Genomic DNA, 16523 nt, shown 5'->3' on the forward strand with positions numbered 1-16523 from the left:
ATCTCCCGCTACCTGAAGTAGTCTCAGCCTGCTACTTCTCTGCCATCTTGACTCCTCCTCCCCCAGAGCTGAATTTTTAAGTCTTTACCTCTTGTTTTTACTATTATGTTCTTTATCCAAGTATTCAAGCCATATATGGTCTTTCTTCCTATACTGTTGATGGTCTCTCCTCATCATTTTTCAACTCTGGTTCCCCCTGCATTTCTATTATTATTACCTTATTTAGGGCTCTCATCATTTCTTGTGTAGGTTATTGAAATGTTTTTCTAACTGGTTGTCCTGTCTTCAGTCATGACCCGATTGATTTGTATACTTTACTGCATCTAGTTGTCTTTCTAAAGTTATCCCTCAAATTTCCTTAATGTCGTCCTGATTATCTTAGTATGGCTCTAGTTGCCTTAGTATGGCATGAGGACCCTGCATGATCTGCCCTCTGCTTGCCTTTTCAGTTTTACCTAGAACTTTTCCCCACCCCCATACTTCATGACTTGGCCATACCACGCATTCCAGCTTTATTCATGTCTTTGCACCTTTGTTTTCTCTGCCTGAATAGCTGTCCATTCTCCAATGGGGGAAAATACCTACTGTTTGAAGTCTTAGCTCAACCTCTTAGGTTTCCTAGGGCTGCTGTAACAAATTACTAAAAACTGGATGACTTATAACAATAGGAATTTATTATAGTTCTAGAGTCTACAAGTCTGAAATTAAGGTGTCATCAAGGTCATTCTTTCTCTAAATGCTCTAGGGAAGACTCCTTCCTTGCCTCTTCTAGTGCCTGGTGGTTGTCAGCAATCTTCAGTGCCTCTTTGATCTGTACTGTTGTCTTCACATGACCTTCTCCTTTGTGTCTCTCTCCATGTTTCTAGTGTGATCCCTTTTTAACTTGATTACATCCGCAAAGACCCTATTTCCAAATAAGGTCACATTTATAGGTACGAGGGGTTAAGACTTCAACATGTATTTTAGGGGGATACATTTAGCCCACAATACTGTGTATGAAATCTTTTCTTTCTCTGTGTGTCCTTTATCACTGCAAGGAGAGTTTACCCTCTATCAATTCTGTTTTCACTGTACTCTCTTTAACACTTGTTACTCTTAATTGATTATATGTCACTATTTTACTATAAGGCTTATCTTTTTCTGCTCATATGTCTCCAGTCAAGTAGTTTACTTTTCCAACTTAACATATCTCAGCCCCTAACCTTTTACATTTATTCCTACTAATTATTCTATATCAAGTTTGAATTCTCTTTTCTACTGAGTTAGAATAGCAACCTTGCCAACATAGGAGGAAAAGTTTGTAAAATTATAGGGAGAGATGCTAATAGGATGTAGCAACTGATTTAAGGGGAATGAGGATGGGGAGCAGAGAGGGAGTAAACAGAGATGAATTTATGGTTTTAAATGGAGTTGACTAAGATGTAGGTGTGTACTTAGTGGACATAAGGAATATAGGAGTATGACTTTGGGAGACCAGATACGAAACTGAATTTTGGATCCTAGTAGTGAGTTTAAATTGTAGGTAAAACATCTTTTTGTTTGAGAACTTTATCTAATGTGTGAATTGAAAAAAAATCTAATAGAGCGTTTTATATATTATTTATATAAAAATATATTTTTCTTTGAGGTCTTTGTTATTCATATATTCATGATGCTCAAACCTATTATGTTGTCTTCCTCCATTTTGTATTTTCTTGAGGTGCCATAATTTCTGTGTTCTGTCAAATTAAAAAAAAGAGCTTTAAAATAAAGCCATTTAGATTTTACTGTATTTTTCATTCATAAGAATTAAAGAGCAAAGGCTAGGTATATTATTGCTTTGAAGTATGACTTAGAGTTGGAATAAATTTCAGAGCCTGGAATTATTTAATATTTCTGAGGAATTCCATAAAAGGAGAATGAGTAGAACTGTGGTTCATTCACATTAGCTTTGAATTTTGACTTTTTCAGTGCACAAATTTATATGCTTATCTTAAAAAATAACTTCAGTTTCTTACAACTTCCCTTAAATGACTGCTATTTGAACCTCTAGCCTCATGAAGACTTATATTTCAACTTGGGAAAAAGAAGTTCAGTACAGTGATAAGTTTTCATTATCTGGAATGTTTTGGAAATTGTTTCTTATTAAATAAGCCAATCTTTTTGATGGAGTGTTTCAATTAGTAGCTCTGTATATAGATTGTCTCTTTGTTGTTTTGTTGGGTTTTTGGTTTTGTTTTTCTTGTTAAATCTTCTAAAATGATTGACTTGAAGGTGCCTGGGTGGCTCAGTGGGTTAAGCCTCTGCCTTCAGCTCAGGTCATGATCTCAGGATCCTGGGATCGAGTCCCGCATCGGGCTCTCTGCTCGGCAGGGAGCCTGCTTCCTCCTCTCTCTCTCTCTGCCTGCCTCTCTGCCTACTTGTGATCTCTCTCTGTCAAATAAACAAATTCTTTAAATAAATAAAATGAATGACTTGAAACTATCTGTAATAGTTATAAATAAATAAATCCATTGTTAAGCACATTCCTGCAGCTGGGTGCAGTGTACTTGTTTAGGTGTTTGTTTAATAGTAGATGTCAGGTGCCTGGGTGGGTAAGTCCTTAAGCGCCTGCCTTCAGCTCAGGTCATGATCCTAGGGTCCTGGGATTGAGCCCCACATCGGGCTCCCTGCTTAGCAGGAAGCCTGCTTCTCCCTCTCCCTCTCTCCTACTTGTGTTCCCTTTCTCACTGTGTCTCTCTCTGTCAAACAAATAAATAAAAATCTTAAAAAAAAAAAGGTAAGTGTCATTCTCTTTGACAGTACAATGTCCACATTAAATAAAATGAACTCTAGTTCCCTCAGAGTAGAAATACTGCTCTGTTAAACTGTAAGTGACTAGATGTTTTATGCTTCTAAAAAGGATAGTGTCAGAGTGTAGGTAGGATTGATTTTGGTTACTAAATTTATTCCATGTTGTATATAAATATTTCTGTTTTAGACTCGGGAACAGGAGGAATTGGAAGAAGCTTTAGAGGTAGAAAGACAGGAGAATGAACAAAGAAGACTGTTCATACAAAAAGAAGAACAACGGCAGCAGATTCTCAAAAGGAAGAATAAGCAGGCTTTTTTAGATGAACTGGTATGTATTAATGCTAAGTGCATTCAGAGTTTATCTTTCCTATTTATTATGCTGGATAATGGCATTTAAGTGGCATTTCTACTGGTTTATTGAATGTTGGTATATTTAGCTTCTGTTCCTTCATTAAAAAAAAAACATTTGTCAATATCTGTTTTATTTTCAGATGAAAGAGCAATATAATTGATGTAAGACAGTGTGCTATTAATAGGTTATTTATGTGTTTTTAAGGTTACTAACTGAAACTCATTGTTTTCAGAGCAATTTTCTGCTGATTAATACTGGCTTTCTTATAACTAGCTCATTTTCAAATGTTTTGGCTTCATGGTGAAATTTGTAGTGATTGTAGTTACTCTGTGAGAACTGTGTTTCATATTTTTGCATGAGAAAATGAAAATGCCATTTTCAAAGAAATGGCAGTGTTTTGTTTGTTGAGTTTCCCAATAGTTAGCTCCCCAAGTAACAACTCACCATTGTTAGATAACAGCAGTAATAATAACTAAGGTTTATGAAGTGTGTCACAGATTTGACAATATATTACTTGATACTTATAAGCTGGGGTGACACTGTTAAAATCACAGTAGAGGGGGATACCTGGGTGGCTCAGTTGGTTGAGCGGCTGCCTTCGGCTCAGGTCATGATCTCAGCATCCTGGGATTGAGTCCCGCATCGGGCTCCTTGCTCAGCAGGGAGCCTGCTTCTCCCTCTGCCTCTGCCTGCCACTCTGTCTGCCTGTGCTCACTGACTCTGACAAATAAATAAAATCTTCAAAAAAAAAAAAAAAAATCACAGTAGAAATGGTCCTCTCTAGAAAAGTCTGTTTGCATTCTTCCCTTTCCTTTTCTGTCCATGTAATTAATTTCTATGTTGTGTTAACATATAACTTTAATTCTTTGGTTGATATGGTGTTTCTCTATGATGTACGTGGGTAAATGTTTTATGTGTATATTTTTCTATTCTTTTGGCCAGAAGTTAGCTAACCAGGTATAAAAAGAGAAAGCAAGATAATTAAATTAGAAGTAGGTGAGAAAGTAATGGCAAAGTGAGAGGGCATTAATGAGGCTTAGGTAGAAAATGCTTATCATAAACCCTATCTACTTTGTATAAGTGCAGTATAAATTGGTTTCTAAGAAGATAATAGCATATAAAATAGAATGCGGTATTTTCCTTAGCAATTTCCATTAATTTTTCTTGAAACTATTAAGTGTCAGTTGTGGCTTTTAACAGATGAAATGACACGTGTTTCCCATTTTTTTTGACGTTATCTTGTGAGAAATTAAAAATTTTAAAGAATGAATTAATAAATATTGATGTTAAAATTATTTTATTGAAAGGTTTTTTCCCCATCATTTTATACAAAGAGGAACACACTTTCCTTGGTAACCCTTCTCCTTTGTTCAATTAATTGAATTAATTGCAAATATAGAACTTAGATATGAAATGAAAATACAGTTTAACATTAAAAATATTGCATCTAATACAGTCTTTAGATTTAATTTTGAGGTTAGCTAGCTTTGCATAGCAATTGCTCTTGCATATTTTTTTTTTTAGTTCTCAAAGTAGTAAGTTTTGCTGCCTCATTGAGCTGCTGTTGGCACCAAGCTCCCCTTTAATTCAGTGGAGCATGAAGCAAGATGTGAAACTGCCAATGTTGTATGTACATTGTGTATAATCTGGAGTTAATATTGGTTATTGTGAGACCCCCCCCCACTACTTCCTGTTTTCTTCACCTGCAAGTCATTACTGCACATACTTTCTTCACCATTTAGATCATGTAACATGGTGGTTAAATAAGTTTTAGCAATTTACTGTATTCATTAGAACAATTAATTACAACAGATTGCTCTAGAATATCAGCATGTTTTGAATTTCTGGTTTCCTAATTTTAAAAATTCTGTTACTTTAATTTTTTATAATCATTAAATTTCTTTGTTAAAATATGACTATATGTTTTAGTCCTTATTGACTAATTGAAAGTATTTATTAAATTTCTTCTTATCTTCCTGAATCCCTAATAAGTAAAAAAGCACATTCTATTTCTTTTTCTGTGTTTGTTCATCTGTTAGATTCTATAAAAAAGATAATATTGGCATTTGTAAATATGTCTAGAACGCTTAAATCTTAAAATTATTCTCTGGATCTAATTTAAGCAAAAGTATTACTTAATAGAACTTTTTCTCCTGTTTTGGGATTTGGTTTTTGTGCTAATGGTCACTTTTTAACCTTTGAAAAGCATTACATTATACTGTATGTGACAGGATTTTAATGTTATGGTCTTAATGTTTATAGCTTAGCATTTACGTTAATGTTGCCTAAAAGTCCATTTATTTAATCCTAACTGTAAATTCAATTTTTTTTAACAGTTTGGAAAAAGATTTTTAAACAGGTCCTGACTTATTAAATCTTTTTATATTCCTATTTGAAAATTCTCTTCAGTTAGGTCTTAAATTTTGTTAAGGGCTAATATTGTCATATGTGGTAGCTGATTTTTATTAGAAATATTGTTTGCCAGATGGCTTGCTTAAAGTCAGTTAAAATAATCTTTAAAAACTGGTCATTATAAAGCTTTTAATGAGTATTACAGGCAGTCTTATTAAAATTTCTTTAAATATTAAACAGTATACCTTCAGGCAATTAATGTAACTTAGAGAACCTTTCAAGATAGACTGGAAAGCTAAGAAAAATAACTTGCAAAGCTGAATCTGCATTTTATGTATTCCTGAGAGCATGTATGTTCTCATATTTTATTTATTTTATTTTTTTTACGACTTTATTTATTTGACAGATAGAGATCACAAGTAGACAGAGAGGCAGGCAGAGAGAGAGGAGGAAGCAGTCTCCCCGCAGAGCAGAGAGCCCGATGTGGGGCTCGACCCCAGGACCCTGGGATCATGACCTGAGCCGAAGGCAGAGGCTTTAACCCACTGAGCCACCCAGGTGCCCCCCCCCATAGTTTATTTTACTCTGCAGATTTTGTTGTTGTTAGAGCTCCTGCTTAATTCGAATTTAGCATTCTCAAAGATTTTCAGACTTCGGCGTTTTGAATGCTAAAGTGGAATAAAGCAGATTGAAGTAAATTGTATGCCTTAATGTCAAAATTTGTTTTAGATTCCCAGAACGTTTATTTTTTATTAAATTTCATTTGTATTACTAAGACATTTTAATATTCAGGCCCTTTTCTATGTGAAAGCAAAACCAGGATTAAAACAGGTCGAAGTATTGATTAGCAACCTTTTTGAAGTGAACGCATCATCTTGCTTTTACACAAGGACATTCACTTACTAGAGTAAATACCAGGTATGGAAAAGCATTTGAATTCACTTATACTCTAAATTGGCATTCCTTCTCAATTTAAAGAAATTATTTTTCTTCTGTTAGGTTTTACATATGAAAAGATAGTAATGGCTTTTATTTAATTTAGTTAATTAATTTATTTAACAGACAGAGATCACAAGTAGGCAGAGAGGCAGGCAGAGAGAGAGGAAGGGAAGCAGGCTCCCCACTGAGCAGAGAGCCCGATGCAGGGCTGGATCCCAGAACCCTGGGATCATGACCTGAGCCGAAGGCAGAGGCTTCAACCTACTGAGCCACCCAGGCGCCCTAGTAATGGCTTTTAAAAAAGTATTTTGGGGGGCGCCTGGGTGGCTCAGTGGGTTGGAGCCTCTGCCTTCAGCTCGGGTCATGATCCCAGGGTCCTGTGATCGAGCTCCGCATTGGGCTCTCTGCTCAGCAGGAAGCCTGCTTCCCCCCTGCCTCTCTGCCTGCTTGTCATCTCTGTCAAATAAATAAAATCTTAAAAAAAAAATTAAAAAAAAAAAGTATTTTGGGCCATAGCCCATTTAAAATTTCTTAATTTTACATTTTATTTAAGATTCTTGGAGGGAGGAGCAGAGGGAAAGGGACAAGCAGACTTCTCACTGAGCACAGAGCCCAGTGTGGGGCTCACTGTCATGACCCTCAGATCCTGACCTGGTCTGAAATCAGGTGTTGGACACCTGACCAACTGAGCCACCCAGGTGCCCCTTTTTTATAAAATTCCTTAAAAAAAAAAAAAAAAAGATTTATTTATTTATTTTACACACACACACACACACACACACACACACACACACGCACACAGAAATCACTAGTAGGCAGAGAGGCAGGTAGAGAGAGAGGGGGAAGCAGGCTCCTTGCCGAGCAGAGAGCCCAATGTGGGGCTCGATCCCAGGACCTTGAGATTCATGACCTGAGCCGAAGGCAGAGACTTTAACCCACTGAGCCACCCAAATGCCCTAAAATTCTTAATGGAAATCTAGAATAGCTGCAGAAATTCACAGTATTATACTGTTACTAATGCAGAACTAATGCTTTATTGTAGAATATGAAAGATATTCAAGTATATTTTCATAGTATCTTTCATTCATTCTCCTTTATTATTGCTAAAGGCCCTAAGGCTCTATTTTATAAATACAATTTGTGTTCTTCCGTTTAAAAAAATTTAATCTTTGTAAATTGCTCTTGCAAAGCACTTCTGTTACCAAATCTTTAGGTACAAATGTATTCTAGGACAATTCTGTTGAAATAAATTGCTCGTTACTCAAATTACTTCTCTACTGTAGCCTTAAAACAATTCCTTTAACTGTGTTAATTAAGTACATTTGTGCCTTAAAAATATTCTTAAGTTGTAAGATTTGGAAAGAAAATTAGATTCTGCTATATTTTTACTTTCATACTATGAAATGTTTAACAGTATAGTTTTCTTTAAGAATTAAAGTCTAGGTATTTATTATTTTAAAAATCTGTAGGCCATTTGAAGAATATGTGTTTTTTGTAGGTAGCCTTGGTATAGGAGATAGAAATGTGTTTGTAACCTTCATTTTTGTTTACACATATAAAGTACTGTGTTTGTATATATTATCTCCTTCCTTCTTGGCTTTCTTCTGCATGTGTTTCTGTGTTTTTATTTAACTGAAAACTCAAAAAGGAAGGGGTCTGCATACATTTAGTTTAGACTTTAGTGCTACAGCACTTTAAACATGTAGGAGAACTTCATGTTAAACAGGATAAGTAAGCCTGTGTATAAAAATTAGTAATTTGCTTGTTATTAATGTCTATGTGTGCAGATTTGTGTAAATAATAGCTCTGATTTAGTATCAGTATAAGATATTAGAAATATTTACTATCATTTTGTTAATTAAGAAAATCTAGAGTTAATTTCTAAAAATAAGTCCATGAAGGAGAAAATAAATATGTTTTTGCTTGTAGTTAACAATTATTCCATTGTGCAAAACAGAACAAGGATCATTTCCAAACAGCCTCAGGTGAAATCTAATAGGAAACAATTGCAGACTGGTCTGAATTCACTGGTAGAAGAATGTGTCTTAGATAAACATCTGATCTAAGTTATAGTACTTTGTATTACTCTTTTTGTGATTAGCTTTTAATTTTTTTTAGTTTAATAAATATGGTTGGCTTTGCTAGATGAAATAAGGCCCTGTTATATTGTCTTTAATGTGGATTTTATAAAAATACTTTTTTGCAGGTTATTTTGATTTATGAATCTCAAACAGCCTTTTCTTATTATGGAATGTTAAAATTCTTTGTGAAGTGTTCTCCATAAAGTGAATATTTAGGTTGACATCAAATGCTTATGAAAAGGCATAATTTAAAATAAAAGACTTGTTGCTCATTAGTTTTTCCTTTTTAACTCTCATATTGCACTTTTACTTTTCTTACAGGAGAGTTCTGATCTCCCTGTTGCTCTGCTTTTGGCTCAGCATAAAGATAGATCTACCCAGTTGGAAATGCAACTTGAGAAACCTAAACCTATAAAACCAGTGACGTTTTCCACAGGCATCAAAATGGTAAGCTGTATTTTAATTGCTTGTTTGAAGAATATATTTTAAGGATTGCACTTTATAACTTTATATTGATTTCTACAGTTAAATTGGAAGGTTCAGATCTAGGCTAGACATGTAGAAATGTAGAAATGTGAATACATGCAGTGTAAAGGGAAAAAGGAAAGTAATAAATTGTTTTCAAAGTACACAACACGGTTTGTTGTACATGATATTGGGTTTGTGAGTTTTTTTCTTATTCTACATAAACTTTTAAGCTGGTAGTGTAGAAAAGCATTTTTTTAAAAAGATTTTATTTATTTATTTGACACAGAGATAGAGAGAGTGAACAAGCACAAGCAGGGAAAGCAGCAGGCAGAGGGAGAAGCAGGGTCCCTGCTGAGCAAGGAGCCTGATGCGGGGCTCAATTCCAGAACCCTGGGATCATGACCTGAGCCGAAGGCAGCTGCTTAACCGACTAAGCCACCCAGGCTCCCTGCAGAAAAACATTCTTAAAAGAAAATGCAGAGTTCTGGTTTCTGGTATGGCATGTAAGAAGCTTGGATATTGCCATCCCATTCTAACAACGAGTAAAAAGCTGAACATACTGAAAAATCCAACAGCTTTTCTTAGATCTATGATTGAAGAGAGGTCACAAGGGAAACCACTGCCCTTAAAATTGGAGAGATCGGTAGAGAATACAGTGAATTACAACTTAACTAGAGTAGCAATCTCATGGGGAACTAGTGCTGGTATAGGTAAATCTATTGTAATTGTAACTGACAAATTGCTGGAGGCTCAGTGTGGACAGCCCTAAGAGTTCAGACCTCTGTGGGGAAACCACTTATTGAGGGCCCCTGTACTTTTGTGAGTTTTTACCTCTTCCATCTCTGTCACATTCTCTCAGTGAATATTAGAGAAAAATCCCCTCTTGCTTTTAGCAGAGAAAAGGAAAAAGGAACAATTTTGAAATATACTAGAGCATTTTGTTCTTCTTATTAAGGCCTACCCTCAAGAGAAACTATTTTGTCAGAGCCTAAACTACTAGAGTTTATGGTAACCTGCCTGATGTAGGGGAAAGGAAATACTCTATTTCAGTTGCTCAAGCCTTCTGTATGGGAGAAGGGAAACAACATAACTTCAGCCTACTTTAACCATCCTGCCCTGCCTAAGGGGAGGTGGGATGGGTTGAGAAGCACTTGTGAAGTTCACAGTCTTAGAAGCACAGGCTCTCCAAAGAACTGAGACCTGATCATAGAACTGTAAAATGCTCTGCCACCCCCACACCTCACCACCATAGTGCTAAAGGCCTGTTTATAGTGGTGCCTCTTGCCTAGCCCATTATGCTTTGGCTGTCAAGAAAAAAAATTACAAAACATACCAAAAGGCAGAAAACACAGTTGGAAGAGACAGAGGAAGCATCAAAATCAGGCTTAGATATGGCAGGGGTTTTGGAATAATCAGACTGGGAATATAAAACAATTGTTATTAATATGCTAAAGGTGCTAATGGATAAAGTAGACAACATAGAAGAAAAGTGGGCAATGGTAAGGAGAAGGATGGAAATTCTGAGAAAGAACCAGAAAGAAATGCTAGAGAAAAGAAATCTAACAGAAATGAGGATTAGTTTTGATGGGCTCATTAGTAGACTAGACACCCTGATGAAAGAATCTTTGAGCAAGAGGATACATCAACACACTTCTTGAAAACTGAAAACCAAAGAGAAAAAGACCGGAAAAAACAAAAACAAAACCAGAACAGAATATCCAAGGACTGTGGGACGACTGTAAAAGGTATAACACATGCATACTGGGAATACCAGAAAGAGAATAATGAGGGAAAGGCACAGAATATTTGAAACAATAATGACTGAGAATTTATCAGATACCAAACCAAAGATCCAGAAAGCTCAGAGAACACTAAGTAGGATAAATGCCAAAAGAACTACACCTAGGTGTATTATTTTCAAAAATCAGAAAACTGAAGATAAAGAAAAAATCCTAAAGTCACTAGAGGGGAAAAAATACCTTGTCTATAGAAGAGCAAAGATAATAATTTTATCTAGCTTCTCCTCAGAAGCCACACAAACAAGAAGAGAGTAGAATGAAATATTTAAGGTGATGAGAGAAAAAAAATCACCAACCTAGAATAATGTACCATACAAAGTTATCTTTTAAAAGTGAAGGAGAGGGACACTTGTGTGGTTTGGTTGGTTAAGCGTCTGCCTTCTGCTCAGGTCATGATCCCAGGTTTCTGGGATCGAGTCCCATATCAAGCTCCTTGCTCAGTGGGGGAACCTGCTTCTCCCTCTGTCTGCCTCTCCTCCTGCTTGTGCATTCTCTTTCTTTGACAAATAAATACAAATCTTAAAAAAAAGAAAAAAAGTGAAGGAGAAATTGGTGTGCCTGGGTGGCTTAGTTGGTAAAGCAGCCAAGTATTGATTTTGGCTTGGGTCATTGTCTTAGGGTCCTAGGCCTGAGCCCCACCTTGGGCTCCTATGTTCACGGGGGAGTTGCCTCTGCTCAAGGATTCTCTCTCCCTCTGCCTCTCCTCTGCTTATGCATGCATGCTCTCTCTCTCTTTCTTTCTTTTTTTTAAAAAAGATTTTATTTATTTATTTGACAGAGATCACAAGCAGGCAGAGAGGCAGGCAGAGAGAGACAGGGAAGCAGGCTCCCTGTTGAACAGAGAGCCCGATGCGGGGCTCGATCCCAGGACCCTGGGATCATGACCCGAGCCGAAGGCAGAGGCTTTAACCCACTGAGCCACCCAGGCGCCCCATGCTCTCTCTTTCTAAAATTAAAAAGTGAAGGAGAAATAAAGATTATCAGACAAACAAGGAGTCTTTTGCCAGTAGGCCTTCCTTGCAAGAAATGTGAAAAGAAGTTCTTTTAGAGCTAAGGAAAATGATACAGGCAGAAACTTAGATCTAAATAAAGGAAGAACATCAGAGCAGAAAGAGTGAAGGTAAAATAAAAACTGTTTTGTTCTTAATCTAACAGATAGCAGTTTGTTTAATAACAATACTGTATTTGAATATGTTTGCTTATGTGTATGTGTATACACACACTTACTTATATATAAGTAGTGAATGATGATGATGCAAGATATAGGAGGAAGCAGTTAGAACTATCTTATTATAAGGTACTCACACACCCATTTTTTTTCTTCCTAACTGCCCATTCAGGTACCCCCCTTTTTTTTTTAAAGCTTTTGTTTATTTTTGTGAGAGAAAGAGAGAGAGAGAGAGAGAGAAAGGGAGAGAAAGAAAGCATTCGCGGGCACACGAGCAGAGGGGAGGGGCAGAGGGAGAAGCAGACTTGATCCCAGGACCCTAGGATCATGACCTGAGCCGAAAGCATATGCTTAACCTACTTAGCCACCCACGCACCAAGCTATTGTTTTTTGATTTTTAAAATTGCCTATCTTGTTTGTCATATGTGTGCCGCCTATTAGATTATAACATCTTGAGGGCAGAAGCTGCATATTTAAACTTTGTTTTATATGATTATGAATATGTGAGTACCTGAATAATACAAAATATCCCTGATCAATTTTAAATTTAGAAATTTAGGAAGTATTAATACATTTTCATATAATATGAAGAAAAAAATTACTCATTAAGCAATTACGAAAGCTTTTGAATTAAGAGACAGTATAGAGAAAAGAAAATAGGCATGGAAAGGCTCAGGAACAAGGGGATAGATAAGATATTTCTTTGTTCTTTCTGAGTTTGTTTCCTCATTGGTAAACTTGAGGTAATTTTTACTTTCTATAATTATTTGGAGGATTAAAAATGTATATACAAAATATTAGCCAAATGTATCTTTAATGTTATCAGTTTTTTTTTTTTTTTTGAGAGAGGGAGAATTGGGGGAAGATTTGAGAGGGAGGTAGAGGGTCAGAGGGAGAGAAAGAATCTTAAGTGGGCTCCATGCCCAGTGCAGAAACTGATGCCGAGCTTGATCTCATGACTCTTGAGATCATGACCCGAGCCAAAACCAAGAGTCAGCTGCTTAACCAACTGCAACACCCAGGTGCCCGTCAGTAATGTTTATTGTTATTATTATAGTTAAATATCTAAGTGAATTACATAATGATTTTTTTTACATTGTGTAATTAGGCAATAACAGATTTCTAAGATTCCTGAATTTGAGGGAATTTTATGATAAATTTGTTATTTTGATTCTTCTATAAATCCGTGGTAGTTCTGTGACCACAGTGTTTTAAAGTTTTTTTTAATTTATTTTATTTTATTTTTAAAGATTTTATTTATTTATTTGACAGAGAGAGATCACAAGTAGGCAGAGAGGCAGGCAGAGAGAGAGGAGGAAGTAGGCTCCCTGCTGAGCAGAGAGCCTGGTGCGGGGCTCAATCCCAGGACCCTGGGATCATGACCTGAGCGAAGGCAGAGGCTTTAACCCACTGAGCCACACACAGGCGCCCCTAAATTTATTTTTAATTAGTATGTATTAAAGGTCATTCTTTGTGATATTCAGGGACTTCACAAATATACAGTTGTATATCTACCACCACAGTCATAATATAGAGTAGTTCCATCCCTCCTCAAAATTCCTTTGTTTCATTTCACAGTCAGCCTGTACTTCTAACCCCCCCCAGCAACCAGTGGTTTGTTCTGTGTCTCTATTGTTTTGTGTTTTCTAGAATGTTATGTAAATGGAATCATACATACAGGCCTTTTAGGTCAAGCTTTGTTAACTTAGCAACATGTATTTGAGATCATGCATGTTGTTGTTCCTTTTTGTTGAGTAACCCATTTATTTATCAGTTGAAGGACATTTGGATTGGTGTTTTGTTTTTTAATGATTATGAGTGAAGCTGCTGTAAACATTTGCATGCAGTTTTGTGTGTACGTAAATTTTCATGTCTACTGGCTAAATATTAAGAATGAAATTGGAGAATTATATCAAAGTGGCTGTACCAGTTTGCATTCCCACCCACCTTTTATGAGTGTTCCAATTGCTCTGTTTCCTTGCCAATGCACAGTATTTTGTGTTTTAAAAGTATTTTATGCGGGGTGCCTGGGTGGCTCAGTGGGTTAAGCCTCTGCCTTCAGCTCAGGTCATGATTCCAGGGTCCTAGGATCGAGCCCCGCATCAGGCTCTCTGCTCAGTGGGGAGCCTGCTTCCTCCTCTCTCTTTCTCTCTCTGCCTGCCTGTCTGCCTACTTGTGATCTCTGCCTGTCAAATATATAAATAAATCTTTAAAAAAATATTTTATGCGTTCTAAACAGGTGTGTAATATTATTTCCATTATGGTTTTAGTTTGGATGTCTCTGATGACTAGTGAAGTTGAGCATCTTTTCATGTGCTTATTTGCTATCAGTTTTTCATTTGCTCTTAGCATTTACTTTTTTTTTTTGCCCTGTTTTTTTTATTTACTTATTTTTTATTTAATTATTTTTATTAACATATAATCTATTATTTACCCCAGGGCTACAGGTCTGTGAATCATCAGGCTTACATATTTCACAGCACCCACCATAGCACATACCCTCGCTAGTGTCCATAATCCAACCACCCTTAGCATTTACTTTAATACTTCAGGTATCTTTTTAGAAAACGTTGTAAACTTATTGTTTATTTTTTTTCTTCTTCCCTCTCTTACAACTTTTTTGTTTTGTGAAATGTAGTGTATGTACACAGAAGTACACAGACCAAAATATATAGCTCAGTGAATTAAGATGTAACCCTCACAGAGGTAAAAGAAAAAAGTATTGTCAATGCTCTAGAAGTCTGCCGTACGACCCCTTAGATTTGATTAGTACCCCATATTTTTCCTCGAAGTAGTCACTCTTCTTCTTCTTCTTCTTTTTTTTTTAAGATTTTATTTATTTTCTTTTGAGAGAGAGAGTGAGCGTGAATGAGGGGAAGAACAGAGAGAGGGAGAAGCAGACTTCTCACTGAGCAGGGAACCTGATGCGGGACTTGATCCCAGGACCCTGGGATCTTAACCTGAGCCAAAGGCAGACGTTTAACTGACTGAGCCACCCAGGTGCCCCAAAGTAGTCATTCTTCTTTTATGGCTTCTTCTTGCTCTTACAAATAGTTTTAACATCTAAGCATATATGTCTTAATCTGATTAATGTTGGGCCTGTTCATATTATATTTGTGAGACTCATCCATGTTTTTTGCATATAGCTCTTTTTTTCCTCTTTTCATTATTGGATAATATTAGAGGAATATACTACTATTTATCTGTTCTACTGTTGCTGGATGATTGGATCCCTTTGAGTTTTTGGTATTATGAATTATGCTAATGTGTTAATATATGTTTCTTGGTGCACATTTACACACATTGTTTTGGTGGCTATTTACCTAAGAATAGAGATATCAGATCATAGTGAATATGTTTGTTCATTTTAGAGAATGTTGCCAAATCATTTTCCAAAGTGGTTTTTGCCAGTTGTACTTCTACCAGCAATGTTCTTGTTGTTCCACATTTTTGTCAACACTTAACGATTTTCTGTCTTTTCCAGTTTTACTCGTCTGGTGGGTATTTAGTAGTGTTTTATGATTCTAATCTGCATTTTATTTTGCTGATCACTGAGCATTTGCTATCCTATTTTCTGAAATGCCTGATCAAGACTTGCTAATGTGTAGAAGTTTTTTATATGTTCTGGATCTAAGCCTTTTATTAATCATATGTGTTGTAGGAATTTAAATTATTTGCTGGGTCACCTGGTTGGCTCAGTCAGTGAAACATATGACTCTTGATCTTGGGGTTGTGAGTTCAAGCCTCATTATTTGGTGTAGAGATTACCTCAAAATAAAATCTTAAAAAAAATTATTTGCTGTCTCTCAAGGGATAAGGATTCTTGGTTGTGTGATTTCAGTAGTGGCATTTGTTTTGCACAACTTCATACTTCTATTCCAACTTGTTCTGAGAAATGAAAAGTGTTTTCTTTTACCTGCCCCCCACCCTCCAAAACCCATGAGCAATTTAGGAAAAAACAAGAGTTTTTTCATTCTGCGACTTATTTCTTTTCACTTTCTTGAGGGTATCTTTTGATGCCTTTATTGTTTTACTTTTTTATTATCCACCTGGAATTGTTTTTTTTTTTTTGTTTTTTGTTTTTTTTTTTTGATATGGTGTATGGTAGGTGATCTAATTACTTTAATGCTTGTTGAGATTCATGTAACTTAAGTGTATGGTAGAGTACCTATTATTATTGTTTGCTGTAACAACTCAGCTTTTGGTTCAGTGGCAGGTGAAAATTTTAAATGTTGCAGTTTTTATGTGAATTTATTAAGATTACTGAATGGGGAGACTGAAGAAAATGTAGATGAGAATCCAATGTTTATGTAGTTGAATGTTTTTATACTCTTTGGAAAAATAATCCTAAAATACAGAATGAAAGTAACATTTATTGAGCACCTATATCCCAGGGGTTGATTTCATTGAGCAAGTGTTGGTAAGGATGCCAGCATTGCTTAGGACTTTGTGACTTTTGATAGTTCTTTTCAATATAAGTTTTCATCTTTTGTTTTTATATCTCCATGAAATGGTATTCTTATTTTTGCAGATGTGAAAACTGAGTCTCAAAGAAGTTAGATCACATTTAAAAGATGACACTAAGACTCATT

At 35.9% G+C, this 16523-nt stretch overlaps 1 protein-coding gene across 2 annotated transcripts in view; it reads left to right on the forward strand.

Moving 5' to 3' along the window:
* The window catches only part of LOC111161373 (MNAT1, CDK activating kinase assembly factor), a 209836-nt gene that overhangs the window by 83338 nt on the left and 109975 nt on the right, over window positions 1-16523 (forward strand). The window contains exons 5-6 of one of the 2 annotated variants that reach the window (XM_022524991.1): window positions 2960-3100; window positions 8818-8943. In XM_022524991.1, coding sequence (XP_022380699.1) covers window positions 2960-3100; window positions 8818-8943 — 267 coding nt within the window. The remainder of the gene's footprint in view (window positions 1-2959; window positions 3101-8817; window positions 8944-16523) is intronic. The other variant, XM_022525000.1, reaches the window with a different exon arrangement.

The sequence above is a fragment of the Enhydra lutris genome, unplaced genomic scaffold (genome assembly GCF_002288905.1).
Source record: "Enhydra lutris kenyoni isolate GAN:26980312 unplaced genomic scaffold, ASM228890v2 scaffoldscaffold4, whole genome shotgun sequence".
NCBI lineage: Eukaryota > Metazoa > Chordata > Mammalia > Carnivora > Mustelidae > Enhydra > Enhydra lutris.